This window comes from Pseudophryne corroboree, chromosome 1 (genome assembly GCF_028390025.1).
Source record: "Pseudophryne corroboree isolate aPseCor3 chromosome 1, aPseCor3.hap2, whole genome shotgun sequence".
NCBI classification, from domain to species: domain Eukaryota; kingdom Metazoa; phylum Chordata; class Amphibia; order Anura; family Myobatrachidae; genus Pseudophryne; species Pseudophryne corroboree.
The window spans coordinates 1,182,453,189-1,182,472,080 of NC_086444.1; the positions used below are offsets into that span (position 1 = coordinate 1,182,453,189).

The following is an 18,892-nucleotide window of genomic DNA, read 5'->3' on the forward strand; positions in this document are numbered from 1 at the left end:
TGCCGACACAGAGGTAGCCACAGCCGTGAACTACCGCACTGTACTGTGTCTGCTGCTAATATAGACTGGTTGATAAAGAGATAGTATACTCGTAACTAGTATGACTATAAAGAAAGAAAAAAAAACCACGGTTAGGTGGTATATACAATTATGGACGGGCTGCCGAGTGCCGACACAGAGGTAGCCACAGCCGTGAACTACCGCACTGTACTGTGTCTGCTGCTAATATAGACTGGTTGATAAAGAGATAGTATACTACTAATATTATATATACTGGTGGTCAGGTCACTGGTCACTAGTCACACTGGCAGTGGCACTCCTGCAGCAAAAGTGTGCACTGTTTAATTTTAATATAATATTATGTACTCCTGGCTCCTGCTATAACCTATAACTGGCACTGCAGTGCTCCCCAGTCTCCCCCACAATTATAAGCTGTGTGAGCTGAGCACAGTCAGATATATATATACATTGATGCAGCACACTGGGCTGAGCAGTGCACACAGATATGGTATGTGACTGAGTCACTGTGTGTATCGTTTTTTTCAGGCAGAGAACGGATATATTAAATAAAACAAACAACTGCACTGTCTGGTGGTCACTGTGGTCGTCAGTCACTAAACTCTGCACTCTCTTCTACAGTATCACAGCCTCAGGTCAATCTCTCTCTCTCTCTCTCAACCCTAATCTAAATGGAGAGGACGCCAGCCACGTCCTCTCCCTATCAATCTCAATGCACGTGTGAAAATGGCGGCGACGCGCGGCTCCTTATATAGAATCCGAGTCTCGCGAGAATCCGACAGCGTCATGATGACGTTCGGGCGCGCTCGGGTTAACCGAGCAAGGCGGGAGGATCCGAGTCTGCTCGGACCCGTGAAAAAAACATGAAGTTCGTGCGGGTTCGGATTCAGAGAAACCGAACCCGCTCATCTCTAGTATATAATATATATTTATTATGTAATGACTGATGACGGACCTGCTGGACACTGTCAGCTCAGCAGCACCGCAGACTGCTACAGTAAGCTACTATAGTAGTATGTATAAAGAAGAAGAAAGAAAAAGAAAAAAAAACGGGTAGGTGGTATACAATATTATATATATATTATATACAATTATATATATATATATTATATATATTAAACTGGTGGTGATTATTAAACTGGTGGTCAGGTCACTGGTCACACTATCAGCAACTTGCAAGTAGTACTCCTAAGCAGACAATCACAATATATATTATACTGGTGGTCAGTGTGGTCACAATGGCAGTGTGGCTCTCTGGCAGCAAGTCCTGCTCTCAGACTCTAACTGCTCCCCACTGTCAGTGTCTCCCCCACAAGTCAGATATACATTATACAGTCACACTATCTATCTATCACTTCAGCAAGTAGTAGTACTCCTCCTAAAGTACTCCTCCTAATGCTCCCCAAAATTACTACTGTGTCTCTCTCTACTCTAGTTTCACTCTCTTCTCTATAAACGGAGAGGACGCCAGCCACGTCCTCTCCCTATGAATCTCAATGCACGTGTGAAAATGGCGGCGACGCGCGGCTCCTTATATAGAATCCGAGTCTCGCGATAGAATCCGAGCCTCGCGAGAATCCGACAGCGGGATGATGACGTTCGGGCGCGCTCGGGTTAACCGAGCAAGGCGGGAAGATCCGAGTCGCTCGGCCCAGTGTAAAAAAAACTGAAGTTCGGGCGGGTTCGGATTCCGAGGAACCGAACCCGCTCATCTCTAGTTTCTCGCCCAATCAGCTGTGGACTGGGTGTGATAGACCTGCCGCTAACCCAATGAGAGCTCCTTGCCACGGCCAGCGTTGGCCACACAGTCACAGAGTGACAGATCTGGGCTATTATATAGGAGATGGTTCTTGGTGTTACCCGAGGAGCACCCGTAGCAGATACGGTAAAAAGTGACAGGACGATTTTTGAAGTTTGTGAAATTCTACCCACTGGAGGTGCAATCTAATTTTTGATCCGACTGTCCGTTTGGGCGTTATCGTTCACACAACGCAAGCCGCGCATCAGTAATGACGTCTTTATGTCAACCCCCTTTTCACCCCCTTAGGGGAGGTTTTTTACAATTACATTGTTTTCCTATTTCCCACCTGAAAAATACCAATGTTTCATTTCATCTTCCTAACGTATCGGGAAGTAAGATAATTAGTGATGAGTCAGTGAGTGAGTGAGGGCTTTCACACTTAATATATATATATATATATATATATACATATCTATATCTATCTATCTATCTATCTATCTATCTATCTATCTATCCATACTGTATTATAAAATATAAAATATCAAAAGGAGATATATATATATATATATATATATATATATACACACTGGCGCTGCTGGGTTTTGGAGCCTTACACCTAATATTTACAGTGACCAGTGACATATATAGCAGCCTATTGGTCTTACCAGAGAAACTGTCCTTGTCCATGGGGAGGAGGTTCCGGGCCTGATAGAGGTAGCAGCGCAGGTGATAGAGATTCCCATCTAGGAGAAAAGGACACATACATATGAGGCGAGTTTCCAGCTATGTGTAAATGTGCACTATACCCTCACAACCAATCACCAGTTACCTATTATTGATTGGAGTTAGACAATGCTAGCAGGTGTCTGATTGGCTGACATTACAAAGCACCTTTCTGACGCACACTGGAACTATTGCATCAATTTGTTAAGGTGCATACACACGGTGAGATGCTTACTATGCCCGATTTTGACTACGCGATTTCTCTTGAACTCTCCCAGAGCCCAGATAGCACAGATTTTGACTATCTGTACTTGAGATTTTGTCTATGTATGATTTTGACTTAGGGGGACATTTACTAAGCAGTGATAAGAGCGGAGAAGTGAGCCAGTGGAGAAGTTGCACCATCAACCAATCAGCAGCTTTGTATAATGCTGATTGGTTGCCATGGGCACTTCTCCACTGGCTCACTTCTCCGCTCTTATCACTGCTTAGTAAATGTCCCCCTTAAGTGCCAATTTTGACTATACTTTGTATTAGATAGTACACTAGATAGTCAAGATTGACTTGCCTGCACAGTCTACTGTATCTAGCCTTACGATACCGACCCCACAGGAGCGCACATCGGTATCGAATTGGTATCTCAAGCTGCCTAACACCATGAGATATGTACTGACTTTCCTTAACATTTTGACTCAATAGTCAAAATCTTACAGATGTATCTCACCGTGTGTATACACACCTTAATACACAAAACCCTCCTTTTGGCCAAGCGGGTTCCGCTAAAACGCTAAGTGTGGCCCCAGCCTAACACAACAGAAAGTGTAACGCAATAAATAGACAATAGCACTTTTTATAAATGGCCGCCCATACTGTTCTTACTCACAATCAAATATGCAGGATATTGTAGGTCTGTTTACTCCCAAGCTGAGAGTAGCCGTGTTTTTCCCATCATCGCTTTTGTCATCTGTGACTCCACCCTAGAAGCAAAATAACACAGGTTTATGTGGGGGCATTCTCCAGCTACATAATGGCTGCACCACAAGTTAGCAACTTAGGGGGAGATGTACTAAGCAGTGAAAAGAGTGGAGAAGTGAGCCAGTGGCAACCAATCAGCTGCTCTATAATTTTATAGTATGCAAATTATAAATGCTGATTGGTTGCCATGGACAACTTCTCTACTGGCTCACTTCTCCACACTTTTCACTGCTTAGTACATCTCCCCCTGCCCATTGGTGTTACCGTGCGGTGTGCACACGCTGGGCCTCATTCAGGGCCGCATGTAACGTATTCGGGAATGAATGTAAATTCCTGCCCTGTGCGCAGTCAGCGGCATCTTTGTGAAGGAAGAGACTGCGCTGCCCCCACCCCTCCTCATCGTCATCATCATCACCACACACACTTGCATCAGGCCCATGCTTGGTGCAAGAGGTGTGACTGACAGCGCACCATAGAGGACAGTACCCGGTGGCGCTTCACATGTGGCTGCTGACCAGCTTCCTCCATTGCATGCGGGAGGTCACGCTGGTTATAATGCATTAATATGGCGCAATAAATGAACAAGGAGAGCCACTGCGTATTATCCTCGATCTCCATATACAGACTCCATTGTCCAAGGGGAATCTTCTACTGCAAAGAAACTGAACAGATTCCTAACGGTCACCCTAACAAACCTATGGTGTATATACACTGCTCAAAAAAATAAAGGGAACACTAAAATAACACATCCTAGATCTGAATGAATGAAATATTCTTATTAAATACTTTGTTCTTTACATAGTTGAATGTGCTGACAACAAAATCACACAAAAATTTTCAATGAAAATCAAATTTATTAACCCATGGAGGTCTGGATTTGGAGTCACCCTCAAAATTAAAGTGGAAAAACACACTACAGGCTGATCCAACTTTGATGTAATGTCCTTAAAACAAGTCATAATGAGGCTCAGTAGTGTGTGTGGCCTCCACGTGCCTGTATGACCTCCCTACAAGGCTCAGGTAGTGCAGCTCATCCAGGATGGCACATCAATGCGAGCTGTGGCAAGAAGGTTTGCTGTGTCAGCGTAGTGTCCAGAGCATGGAGGCGCTACCAGGAGACAGGCCAGTACATCAGGAGACGTGGAGGAGGCCGTAGGAGGGCAACAACCCAGCAGCAGGACCGCTACCTCCGCCTTTGTGCAAGGAGGAACAGGAGAAGCACTGCCAGAGCCCTGCAAAATGACCTCCAGCAAGCCACAAATGTGCATGTGTCTACTCAAACGATCAGAAACAGACTCCATGAGGGTGGTATGAGGGCCCGACATCCATAGGTGGGGGTTGTGCTTACAGCCCAACACCGTGCAGGACATTTGGCATTTGCCAGAGAACACCAAGATTGGCAAATTCGCCACTGGCGCCCTGTGCTATTCACAGATGAAACAGGTTCTCACTGAGCACATGTGACAGACGTGACAGAGTCTGGAGATGCCCAGGAGAACGTTCTGCTGCCTGCAACATCCTCCAGCATGACCGGTTTGGCAGTGGGTCAGTAATGGTGTGGGGTGGCATTTCTTTGGGGGGCCGCACAGCCCTCCATGTGCTCGCCAGAGGTAGCCTGACTGCCATTAGGTACCGAGATGAGTTCCTCAGACTCCTTGTGAGACCATATGCTGGTGCGGTTGGCCCTGGGTTCCTCCTAATGCAAGACAATGCTAGACCTCATGTGGCTGGAGTGTGTCAGCAGTTCCTGCAAGACGAAGGCATTGATGCTATGGACTGGCCCGCCCGTTCCCCAGACCTGAATCCAACTGAGCACATCTGGGACATCATGTCTCGCTCCAACCACCAACGCTACGTTGCACCACAGACTGTCCAGGAGTTGGCGGATGCTTTAGTCCAGGTCTGGGAGGAGATCCCTCAGGAGACCATCCGCCACCTCATCAGGAGCATGCCCAGACGTTGTAGGGAGGTCACACAGGCACGTGGAGGCCACACACACTACTGAGCCTCATTTTGACTTGTTTTAAGGACATTACATCAAAGTTGGATCAGCCTGTAGTGTGTTTTTCCACTTTAATTTTGAGGGTGACTCCAAATCCAGACTTCTATGGGTTAATGAATTTTATTTCCATTGATAATTTTTGTGTGATTTTGTTGTCAGCACATTCAACTATGTAAAGAATAAAGTATTTAATAAGAATATTTCATTCATTCAGAACTAGGATGTGTTATTTTAGTGTTCCCTTTATTTTTTTGAGCAGTGTATATCAAACCATGGAAAGAGATAAAGTGGAGAGAGATAAAGTACCAACCAATGAAGTTAAAGGCTGTTTTTGAAAATGACAGAAGCTAATGGTTGGTACATAATCTCTCTCCGCTTTATCTATCTCCAATGACTGATACATCTCCCCCTATTTCTGTCTGCGTTGGAGAACTGATGGCAGCAGTAGTCTCTGTGGATGCCCAGGCTGCATCCCACAAACAGACATTGCTTATGATCCTCCACTGTCTCGAATGGACTATCAGTTGGAGCTCTCAGGTGTTTGCATTGGATCCCTCACACCTGTTGGCGTTTCTGGCTTGGTGACCTAAGCACCATAGTTTGGGGTGGAAACTTAATCCTCTTTGGTTGACTATATAGCAGGATAAAAATGCTGGTTTATATGACGTCCGCGTCTGCTTCCCGAGGAACAAGGAATCAGCTCCACAGGTGGTCATACACCGTAAAGGTCCATGGCCATTGCCATTGGCAAGGATAAAGCACATGCTATATAAGCAGATGGTGTCGTTAAATGACCATGTGGAAAAAAGAGACTATTGGGAAATGCAGCATGACCGAGGTCTAAGGCCAGCATAATATGCTTCAGTGTTTTTGAGAAAGGTGGAAACTTCTTGGTGGAAACTCCTTGCCAACAGCTGGAGAGGTCTATTCCCTTCCTATAATTCCTGCTATTCAGATTTATAGTGGTTCTACGGTTACTGAACAGAATTATGGTTTTCCTCATCTTCACGCCCATTTGAGCAGGACACCGGGTTTAGGTCAAACCATGCCCTCACTTCAAACCCCCCAAGAGATCACCTCGGTTACATCCACTTTTTCTAAAAGAAAATACTTAGCAAATTAAACATCTGAATGCACCGGGTGTCGTTCATGATGGAAAATCATACAAGATTTGCACATGAGTGGACAGATGTAGAGCACCATTTTCACAATCATCTCAATTCAAGACATACATGTGAACGTGAGGACCATCCATGACCCCCCACCTCAGCACGCGGCTCTTGGCACAGTTGGTCTGTAACTGTGGCCAATTCTGCTGCCTCCTCCCACATAGCGACCCTAAGAAAATGAGTGAACAGAGGCCGCTATATCCCCCAAACTCATGATGGGTCCGCAGAGAGCACTTATGCTACAGGTACGATGCCAAGAAGCCACAAGCCAGGGCAGCTAACACTGGCTGTACAATGCAGCATTTTGTACAGTACGGCCTGCGTGTGGCCGAGGGGGGCTAACCCCGCTACACTGTAAGTCATTAAGAGTGAAGAGGAGGAAGAATGCAACGGATCATTTACTGCTAATATGCCTGTAATATACTACGCACAGCCTGCAATTTGTTTAACTACATCTCAGGCAGTGTTAAAAGTTCACTGCTCAACAAAATGAAGAAAGGTATATAGAGCAAGGCCAATCAGAGAGGATCATGGGCCGGCGGACCTGTCCAATGTAAGCAAATTAGGAAATGTGACACATCCATAATCAGGAGGACTCCTACGTGCCCCGGCCAGCCGAGAGAAGAGAAGCCGGAGCAGGGAGAGGTTGGAGATTCCAGGAGCCTTCTCCTTATGGCACACATTTACTGCGCTGGGTCAGAAGTTAATGAAGCTGATTGGCTGCGGCCTGGAAGCTGTGCAGAGTTTGTATATTATTTGAGAGGCTGCCTTTAATGTCAGCCTGGTTATCTCTAATGTTCCACAGCAAATGAGCTTTTGAAAATAGCAATAAGCAAGTGAAGAAATAAATGGCGGGGGGAAATAATTCACGAGAGGGTCGGGGGGGAAATGACTGTAAAACAAACAAGACAATTACCGGGAGGTTCAAACAATCCTGATTTTCTGTGTTAGGCCTGGTTACAGAGGCTGGGGACTTAACCCTCTGCTGCTGGATAGAGTGTCGGTATCCAGTATTCACAAGCCTCTAGTACTGTGCGTCTTACGGCCACAGTTATCACTGGAAGGACGACGCAATCGCAGTCGGCAATGACAAACATGCGCTCTTGGGGAACTCCGCAGAATCCGCGAATCGTCACACACTTTATTGTCATGATTGGAGAAAGCGGTATAAGTCCAGGGGACGCGGGACTGCTCTTGTCCCCACCGAACGAAGGATCCCTGGAAGAAATCATTGAAACCGAGGTCCTGACTGACCAGGACAATTCAGGACCCGTAGATGAAATCCTGAGGCGTTCTTTTGCCATGACCCCGGCTAATCTCCACGCTAAATATAGGAACATACATAAGAGGCCAATAGGTCGACGCCATATGGTCATCATGCATTAAGTCAGCATGGTGAAAAGGTCGGCAGGTAAAAAGCAGATAGTGCTTAAGATCGACAGGTACCAAAGGTCGACATGACAATGATCGACACAAGTGTCTGGGGTTTTTTCACATATTTTGACTGGGAATAGTAACCTGTGTCGAGTGCAATGGTAGCGGAGTGACGCACCTGAAGGGTGGCGAACGGGGCGATCCCGCGAGGGTATACGCTTGCTATAGCTATGTTCACCTATCATGAAACATAGAAAATTACACCAAAAAAAACTTAAAAAACTTGTGTCCACCTTTCTCTGTGTTGACCATTTCATATCAACCTTTTGACCGTGTTGATCTAATGCATGGCGACCATATGGGGTCGACCAAATGGCTGTCTAATTACTGTAGATCTTCTATACTACACCCTGTGTAACCTGCCCCTCCCCCAGGGGCCCGTTGTTGTGGAATTATGTACGCAGCCCTATGGAGCTGCGAACACAACTCTGCGACTCTGGAGGTACGGTGCGTGCAGCATACAGCCACTATAGTCACACTTACATGAGCAGTGAGGGACTCTGCTCAGAGGACTGACTCATAATAATGTAAATATAGTCTATAATCCCCACCCAACGTATGAGGGATCACATAGAACGTCTTCTTGCAGGGGGGTTACTGTATAGGCATTTATCTTCATTCCATTCACGTAAGTAGCAGGATGTTTCAGGAGCAGCATCAAAGGGCCTCAGATAAGCCATAAGATGGAAAGAAATGTCCATCTGGGAACCAGGAATCAGGGATCGTGATCTCATTTGCTGTGAAGTCACAGAACGTTTACTAATAATCTAAACTGAACGCTGTGGATGACTGGCTGCATAATATCCCTGACGTGCTCAGACTAAACTAATAAACTGTGTCTATCTGTCTCTCCCGCACCCCTCTGTGGCAGGTGGCAGGGGTATGTGGCTCTGTAACTGAGCAGTCACAGTGTGACTGACAGGCATGCTCTGCAGTAATGGAGCCTGGGGTCTCTCCCGCACCCCTCTGTGGCAGGTGGCAGTGGCTCTGTAACTGAGCAGACACAGGCATGCTCTGCAGTAACAGAGCATGGGGTATCTGTCTCTCCCGCACCCCTCTGTGGCAGGTGGCAGGGGAAAGTGGCTCTGTAACTGAGCAGGCACCGTGTGACCGACAGGCATACTCTGGTGTAACGGAGCCTGGGGTCTCTCACACACCCCTCTGTGGCAGGTGGCAGTGGCTCTGTAACTGAGCAGACACAGGCATGCTCTGCAGTAACAGAGCATGGGGTATCTGTCTCTCCCGCACCCCTCTGTGGCAGGTGGCAGGGGAAAGTGGCTCTGTAACTGAGCAGGCACAGAGTGACTGACAGGCATGCTCTGCAGTAACGGAGCTTGGGGTATCTGTATCGGTCTCTCCCGCACCCTCTGTGGCAGGTGGCAGGGGAAGTGGCTCTGTAACTGAGCAGGCACAGTATGACTGACAGGCATGCTCTGCAGTAACGGAGCCTGGGGTATCTGTATCGGTCTCTCCCGCACCCTCTGTGGCAGGTGGCAGGGAAGGTGGCTCTGTAACTGAGCAGGCACAGAGTGACTGACAGGCATGCTCTGCAGTAACGGAGCATGGGGGTATCTGTATCGGTCTCTCCTGCACCCTCTGTGGCAGGTGGCAGGGGAAGTGGCTCTGTAACTGAGCAGGCACAGTATGACTGACAGGCATGCTCTGCAGTAACGGAGCATGGGGTATCTGTATCGGTCTCTCCCGCACCCTCTGTGGCAGGTGGCAGGGGAAGTGGCTCTGTAACTGAGCAGGCACAGTATGACTGACAGGCATGCTCTGCAGTAACGGAGCTTGGGGTATCTGTATCGGTCTCTCCCGCACCCTCTGTGGCAGGTGGCAGGGGAAGTGGCTCTGTAACTGAGCAGGCACAGTATGATTGACAGGCATGCTCTGCAGTAACGGAGCTTGGGGTATCTGTATCGGTCTCTCCCGCAACCTCTGTGGCAGGTGGCAGGGGAAGTGGCTCTGTAACTGAGCAGGCACAGTACGATTGACAGGCATGCTCTGCAGTAACGGAGCATGGGGCCAGGATGGAGATGGGGTGGGGGTAGGTAAACTGAACGTTACCAGCTTGTGTGGACTAACACTAAACTCAGTATATATCACGTCCGTTCTTCAGTTTCAGAGATCTGTAAAAGGTGGAATAACTCACTAGAGACTGCTTTTGTGATGCTTCTGAGCTGTTCTTAGTGATAACGCCATATACACATATACTGTATACAGCCGGGTAGCTGGTACACTATGGGTATCACAGGGGGCAGGCATATTTCTTTTCTGTTTTGTTCTATATATTGCTAGGATAAAAACAGAGAGAATCTCTCCTCGCCGAGCTCTCGTACGCAGCGCTGACTGTGCATGTAATGGAATATGTTTCCAGAGCTGCGATAACTAGCAACGGATGGGAAATTGTTTCTTTTCTATATTTACACCATACCACGGGTATATCCCAGCCTGCTGGCAGCATTATGTGATATGACCCTTTCCACTGACACTGACAGAAATACACGTTAGGCAATCACTAGATCTGGCAAAGGATGGACCCAGAGACTCTCCCTGGACCCGTGCGCAGATTGATAGATACACTGGATTACTTGGCACGAAGATCAGGGAATAGAACTGCTCTGGGGGTCACTGACTGCTAAAGATCCCCTTTTCCAGTGGTGTTACCAGTAACCTGTAAGAATGCTTATCAGAGCTGATTCCCTTCTGTCAGATACATGAGGCCAAGGGGAATGTGACTAGGCCAGTGTGGATGTAATATAATGTAATCATACGCAGAAAACTCACTGTACACACAAAGGGCTTGATATACTAATCTCCTCAGACCCGCACATGAGACCCCATTCAGGGGTCTATTCATAAAGCAGTGAAAACTGTGGAGAAGTGAGCCAGTGGAGAAAAGCCAATCAGCACTGAAGTAACATTTATAATTTGCATACTATAAAATTATACAGAGAAGCTGATTGGTTGCCATGGGCAACTTCTCCAGTGGCTCACTTCTCCAGTCTTTTCACTGCTTCATGAATAAACCCCTAAATGAGGTTGTTTCTTGCGATCAAGGTCACCTCCAAATTACCACCCAGTATCGCTCATTTCACTGGAAATGTGCGTGGTCAACAGACAGCTCGCTCCGTTCCCATTAGAGGACTCGCCCAATTAGCGCAATCCTGATCCGGCGGGTGCCTTTTTCCCGCGAAACTTGTCCACTTTCCCACTTGCGTCCGTTTCTAGAATCAGGCCCAAAGCGACGGACCAACCAGCAGGGAGGTGATAATACCGCACAGCGTGACTATGAGCACAGGGCGGGCAAGCAGCAGCAATGACATTAACAACGGTAATTTTATGCTATATATTATATCATTTTATAATAGTTCTGTATCACAGTGTGACGGCCATGTGCCAAGGTATTGTCACAGGGCAGAGGGACACAAATCGGGTCACATCTGCGAAACAGTACACAACAGACGTGTAAGCTAATGACGTTGGCGCAAGAATCTTTACAGTGACGCCCACTGACTGCGTCTCCGATCGCCGACTGATGTCCTATCGATCATCAGAGCAGCTCAGAATGGTGGTCATTCCGAGATGTTCGCTCGTTGCCGATTTTCGCTATGCTGCAATTTGTTGCTAAATGCGCATGCGCATGTTACGCAGAGCGCATGCGCGAAGTTATTTAACACAAAACTTAGTAGATTTGCTGGTGTTCGAGCGACGCTTTTCAGTCGCACTGCTGATCGGTGAATGATTGACAGGAAAGGGGCGTTTCTGGGTGGTAACTGAGCGTTTTCCGGGAGTGTGCTAAAAAACGCAGGCGTGTCAGGGAAAAACGCAGGAGTGTCTGGAGAAACGGGGGAGTGGCTTGCCGAACGCAGGACGTGTTTGTGACGTCAAACCAGGAACTAAACGGACTGAGCTGATTGCAATCTGTGAGTAGGTCTGGAGCTACTCAGAAACTGCAGGGAATTATTTAGTAGCAGTTCTGCTAATCTTTCGTTCGCACTTCTGCTAAGCTAAGATACACTCAGAGAGGGCGGCGGCCTAGCGTGTGCAATGCTGCTAAAAGCAGCTAGCGAGTGAACAACTCGGAATGAGGTCCTATGTCCGTTGCATGTAAGCCACCGGAGCCTTTATGGCTGGATGTGACGCGCCCACAAAACGCTTAAAACACACCCATGTTTGACTAGTCACGCCCGCGTTTGACTAGTCATGCACGCATTTGATTAGCCACCCCCCCCATTACCACCCACAAATGCTCCCTACCTGCCACTCACAAATAAATCCGTACAATACAATACAAATCGTTCCAATGCACAAACATCGGCATTCCGCCCACTTCTGCACCAGGCCCAAACCTGTACAGAAGAGAAGCTCTCGGCTCCTCCCACTGCTATCTACCCGCTGCAAAGTAACTGACCACAGACACCTGGGAGGAGACCAATAAAATCTTTACTATAAGAAAACAAAATGCTACGGTAACACTTATCCAGTATTTATATGCAAATTACCAACATTTTATACAGCGCTGTGCAGTTATAGAGAACCTGTCAGTTAGGGGTGGCTATTGACCGTCGAAGGCTGGCAACCATCGTTGGTCTAATTGCAAAGAGGTTTCACCATCAATGGTAGGCCACCAATAGTAAATATTGGTGGCTAAACCCCGGCCTATGTGCAGCGTTATCTGAGCATAGCCTAACCACTGATGGTTCACCATCGATGGTGAATCATCAACCACCGGTGGAAGAGTAGTCGATGGCCATCATTACTGATAGTTATCTAATGGTTATCACTCACTGTATATATGGACCTACCTGCTGCCTCTGATACCATACCTACCTGCTGCCTCTGATACCATCCCCATCTCATACAAACCCCTTGCGCAGGAAGCCTATAGTTCTATCCTACTCTGGCTGAGCCTGTGGGCGAATCTTCTAATCTCTAGCGCTGTGCATGTTCCGTAGCGAAGCGTGTGCATCTACAGGCCATTGCTGGTTGTACACATCGCCACTTGTAGCTGGTAGTGGGACTTTCTCATGTTGGCTTAGTTAGGGCATGGAGATTGAATTGCAGCTTTCTTTGCCCGATCTCCACTTGGAAACACAATTAGGAAGCTCAGTTTCCAGCATTCCCTCTATATCAATCTAGGCCAGAGGTTCTCAAACGTGTTCCTCAAGGCATCCCAGCGGTCCAGGTCTTCGGTATATCCATGGCTGAGCACAGATGGTTAAATCAAATTGACTAAGGTGCTAATTTAGTCACCTGTGGCCAAGCATGGATAAACCGAACACCTGGACCGTTGGGGTGGTTTGTGGAACACGTCTGAGAAGCTCTGATCTAGGCAGTGGGTAAAACCATAGGATGGGCTGGTAGCCAAGAGCCGACCCCTGAAACACCATAACAGTATAAAACAATAATTTAAGGCCCCCCCTCCCCACACATTACAAATATACAGCAAGGAGCGTATTGTGATGCCTCTAATGTAATAATAGCAGCTTAATGTCTCCATACAGCGAAGCGTCCATGATAAGTCATCACCATGACATTTACTGACCAGGATTAGGCGGAGAGGCACTTAGTGCAGTGTAATATAAAAGGCAATCTTCCGCGGTCTGGTTTAGGAGCTGCCTTAATATAAACTGTGTCCTTGGTCTGCAACCACGGAGCTGACAGCAGTAGGTGAAGGCAACGTTAGATCATCATCATCATCATCGCTGTAAAAGACAGAAGACAGAATCCCTTCCACTTACCAGTGCTCCCTCTAAGGCAAACACAGCCGCCGCTCCCGTCTGCTGTAGCGGCTCCATACGCCGCCTCCATCGTCGTCTCCGGAAGCTGTCTGTCTTACGATACTTCAGGTGGAACCTCCACCCAAAGAGAGAGGCGTATTCCCAGCCCTCGCTCTCTGATTCGTCAGGCTTGTGCTGTGGGAGAGGGTAGAGTTTCACCTTAGCGCAAGTTTGTCACTAATACGTGCAACAACGTGTAAGGAAAGGACACGGAGAGGCTTTACCAGACCAGACTGTGCAATGATAACCAGCCTTCATTCAGTCACAGCTGGGGGACCATGTAACTAATAGCCTTCGGGAGATTGGGGGGGGGGGGGGGGGGGACTAGCCAGCTCACTTTTAAATACAATACAACGTAGAGGTCTAGTTATTAAGCCGCGATCAGCCCAAATTATGGAAAGAATGGCTAGCACAACTCTTGAAACTATTTATGTTTAGTCTGTTCTATTTCCAGTAAAACCGGAGAATGCCCAGCTATATCCCTCGCCGGATATGAGTGTAAGTGGTATAACCGTTAGGCTGCTCGCTAAAGGAGACTGGATATCGCGATGAGCAGGGTTCACTAAGCAGATGCAACACAGCAAACAGTGGTAACACAGCATTATAGGGCCCAGTTATCAACGAGTTTTATCATATGCAACGATTTTCAAAACGTGTTGCGTATGATAAATGGTTCTCCAGCCAATCAGCTCCTGTCATGTGTTTGAAAAATGACAGTTGGGAGCTTATTGGCTGGAGAACCACTTATCATACGCGACGAGTTTTAAAACTCGTTGCATATGATAAAACTTGTTGATAAATGGGCCCCAATGTATCACTGCAATATGGTACATATATATGAAAACAGTTACCACAGCCACTAGGCACCAAGATAAAGAGAGCCTTATATGGATAAATCTGCTCAAAATAAAAAAATTTGTTAAATAAAACATGAACTGAAATAATTATGGGCAGAATTCAACTGTTTTTCTGCTTGCAGTCACTAGATGGCGCCCAAACAGAGCTATTCAATTCATCGTTCGGGCATGATGGCTGCTGGCACCTGCATTTCAGCTCGCACTTCCCAGGGGTGACGAGCTGAAATGCGTGAAAAGTGACCCGTTTGGGACTTTTCACGTCGTGCCCATTTGTGTAGTCACTGCTATAAGTGTGATAGGTGTGCTAAAAAAATATCAACTGAATACTGCCCCGTGATATCCCGTCACTTTAGACTGGAAATCAGGGACTATAAAACAATTGGATTCCTCTCTATGAGTTCTCACAGGTCGGCCGCTTAGCTTCAGGTTGCTGGTTAGCTCCAAGAATGTGGCAGACATCATGGGTGGACCACTGGCCACACGCTGCCACTGAGAGCAAGTTAGCAGCATGAGACATGGGTCCACCATACTGCGCGAGTAACCAATAATCTGGAATAGGATATATATCAAAGAATAATACAATATTGTAATCCTCAGGCGCTGACAATATAAATACCTGCAGTAGTATGGAGTCAAGGCCGCGGCTTCATCAACAGAGGTCACTGAACCTCCTATTATGCACACTACAGAATATATATAAAAATGAAGCGCTGCTTGACTCATTATAAAAAAATTTAAAAAATGTTTTAATACCTATAGTACATACAATACATTGGTTATTATACCACACGGCCAGTGATTATATTAAAAATTAAAAGTCGTTTCACATGTGTCAATATTACACAACCACTTCTGTCATATATTGGATTTTAATGGCAGTATATCAGTAATGATGATAAATTAGAGTCCATTATCCAAACATTGGGGGTCATTCCGAGTTGTTCGCTCGTTATTTTTTTTTCGCAACGGAGCGATTAGTCGCGAATGCGCATGCGCAATGTCCGCAGTGCGACTGCGCCAAGTAAATTTGCTATGCAGTTAGGAATTTTACTCACGTTTTTTTCTTCGTTCTGGTGATCGTAATGTGATTGACAGGAAGTGGGTGTTTCTGGGCGGAAACTGGCCGTTTTATGGGTGTGTGCGAAAAAACGCTACCGTTTCTGGGAAAAACGCGGGAGTCGCTGAAGAAACGGAGGAGTGTCTGGGCGAACGCTGGGTGTGTTTGTGACGTCAAACCAGGAACGACAAGCACTGAACTGATCGCAGATGCCGAGTAAGTTTGAAGCTACTCAGAAACTGCTAAGAGGTGTGTAATCGCAATTTTGAGAATCTTTCGTTCGCAATTTTACTATGCTAAGATTCACTCCCAGTAGGCGGCGGCTTAGCGTGTGCAAAGCTGCTAAAAGCAGCTTGCGAGCGAACAACTCGGAATGAGGGCCCTTATCCAAACATATCTGTTTGGATAATGGACTCTAATTTATCATCATTACTGATATACTGCCATTAACATACAATATATGAACGAAGTGGTTGTGCAATATTGACACATGTGAAACGACTTTTATTTTGTAATATAATCATCGGCCGTGTGGTATAATAACCAATGTATTGTATGTACTATGGGGGTCATTCCGAGTTGATCGCTCGCTAGCAATTTTTAGCAGCCGTGCAAACGCTATGCCGCCGCCCACTGGGAGTGTATTTTAGCTTAGCAGAAGTGCGAACGTTTTTATCACAGAGCGCCTGCAAAAATTGTTTGTGTAGTTTCAGAGTAGCTCAAAACCTACTCAGTGCTTGCAATCACGTCATACTATTCAGTTCCGGATTTGACGTCACACACCCGCCCAGCGTTTGCCCAGCCACGCCTGCGTTTTTCCTGGCACGCCTGCGTTTTTCCAAACACTCCCTGAAAACGGTCAGTGGCCACCCAGAAACGCCCACTTCATGTCAATCACTCTGCGGCAACCAGTGCGACTGAAATGCATCGCTAGACCCTGTGCAAATCTGCATTGTTCGTTGTGCCCGTACGTCACGCGTGCGCATTGCGCTGCATACACATGCGCAGAACTGCCGTTTTTTAGCCTGATCGCTGCGCAGCGAACAAATGCAGCTAGCGATCAACTCGGAATGACCACCTATATGTATTAAAACATTTTTAAAAATTTTTATATGGAGTCAGGCAGCGCTTCATTTTTATATATAATCTGGACTAGGGTTTCATTGAGCATTTGGTTTTGGGAACAATACATCTTTAAAGGGGCGCCATGCAGAGGCAGAACTCTGGGAGGCAATGGAGTCAGCTGCCGCCGGGCTCCTGCTTTGAAGGGGGGCACCTTTCCTCCTGTTCTGTGTCTTCAGCAACATTAATCAAATAAGTTAATTGACAACAGCCGGTAACTCTTCTGTAGCCGACTTCCCCACTAGTCACTGCACCTTACAAATCATACCTTCTTTATTATAGATATACTGGAAGCAGACACATTACTGATGAAGCTATTTGCTCCTATAAAGGAAGCATGAGAATTTTAACTATATGAAGTTATTTCTCTGACAATTACAATTAACTTCATATAGTTAGAATTCTCATGCTTCATATGCAACAGCAGATATCTCCATCAGTAAGGTGCATGTTTCCAGTGTAATAGGTTGTGGGTTCTAATCCTGGGTATGACACTTGCAAATTAATTGTCAGAGAAATAATCAGCATTGTGAGGGACTGAGCAGATCTATGTAGTGTGTGGCTGGACCCCTACATAGATCTGCCTAGCTGCAACGGTTTTGTAGTAGCTTCATATAGTTAGAATCTGCAGGCTTACTATGCAGGAGCAAATTATATATATATATATATATATATATATATACATACATACATAGGGGGGGGACACCAATATATTTCTTGCCTCCGGGCAACTGGAACAAACTTACGCCACTGGCGCCATGTATATTTTAATGCTTGTTTGAACATTAACCACTATACCCCTTGCACCATAGAATTTCATGGCTCTGTTACTGGCCCTTTATTCATGTGATAGATGTTTCACTGTCCCGTGGGTATATAGAATAGAATATGACTGCAGATAAGAATCCATAGTGTATGTGTCTCTAGTGGTGTCTGGTACTGCTAGTATAACATGCCCCTCTCCCCTGGTGAGCTGCAGTCTCCTGACCGCTCTCTACCTTACATTTGCTAGGATGAGGCTGTCCGCACCATGGCGGTAGTCTGTCTCTGTAACACTGTGCTTTATAGCACACTATACCGTTTCACTATTACAGGTTATAAAAAGTGCATCTGGCAGACGCTGGGCTGCTCAGCCGTTGTTTACTCTCAAGTTTCAATAGGACGTTTTATTAGCAGAGGAAACTACTTCAATCTGCTTTGGGGACCTGTGTGAGGAGACCGCACAGTCATACAGAGACACCTAGTGGTGAAAACACCTTACTACCACCCCACCAGGCAGTATCTATGCCCCTCACTTTATAGCCCTCTGCGTGACATTAGCGCGTTTTTCCAAGGTCTCCTCATGTGATAAAATAGTTGGATAAATTAATCACCATCCCCTGCTCGCTGAAGGACATTCAGAAAACCTGTGTTGCATACCATTCTGAAACCCAGTGGCCTACAGTACATAATTCACAAATACTGGGGGGGTATATTTACTAAAGGTCGATTTTGTTCAATTGTATTTGATTTCATATTGCTCAAAATGGACCTTAATAGATGTTGGGATTCCAGAGCCAAAACACACATTAACTAACATGATATTTTATATTCATTTTTAGATGTGAGTAAATGTGTGGTTTGGACGTGGAAGCCCAACATTGATTAAGATCGATTTTAATCGATTAAAATAGACCTTTAGTAAATATACCCCTGGGATTCACCTTCACGGTGTATTTCACCCATCACATTGACCAATGGAACACAGAGGTGGGCGGGGCCTGTTTCCCGAGTACATACAATGACACCCTGATCGGGGGAATACTCTGTAGTGTCTCAGGGACTGATAAGGAAACACACAAACTGCACCTTTTTCAGGATCTCTATCTGCTTGGGATCTCTCCTGCGCAGCCTGACCCAGCGCCGTCTCCGATTTGTATGATACATCTTCTCCGTGGGCACCCAGGATTTGGGCTTCCGGTCTGGTGGAATGGTAATGCCGTACTCCCAGCCTAGGTAGGGAACAATGTGG

General features: G+C 46.4%; 1 protein-coding gene across 5 annotated transcripts in view; it reads right to left on the reverse strand.

Moving 5' to 3' along the window:
* Positions 1-18,892, reverse strand: part of DYSF (dysferlin) — a 515,016-nt gene that overhangs the window by 192,213 nt on the left and 303,911 nt on the right. For all 5 annotated transcript variants that reach the window (XM_063925289.1, XM_063925290.1, XM_063925288.1 and 2 more), the window contains 4 exons: positions 18,730-18,872; positions 13,807-13,980; positions 3,366-3,459; positions 2,425-2,502 (listed from right to left, as the gene is read on the reverse strand). In XM_063925289.1, coding sequence (XP_063781359.1) covers positions 2,425-2,502; positions 3,366-3,459; positions 13,807-13,980; positions 18,730-18,872 — 489 coding nt within the window. The remainder of the gene's footprint in view (positions 1-2,424; positions 2,503-3,365; positions 3,460-13,806; positions 13,981-18,729; positions 18,873-18,892) is intronic.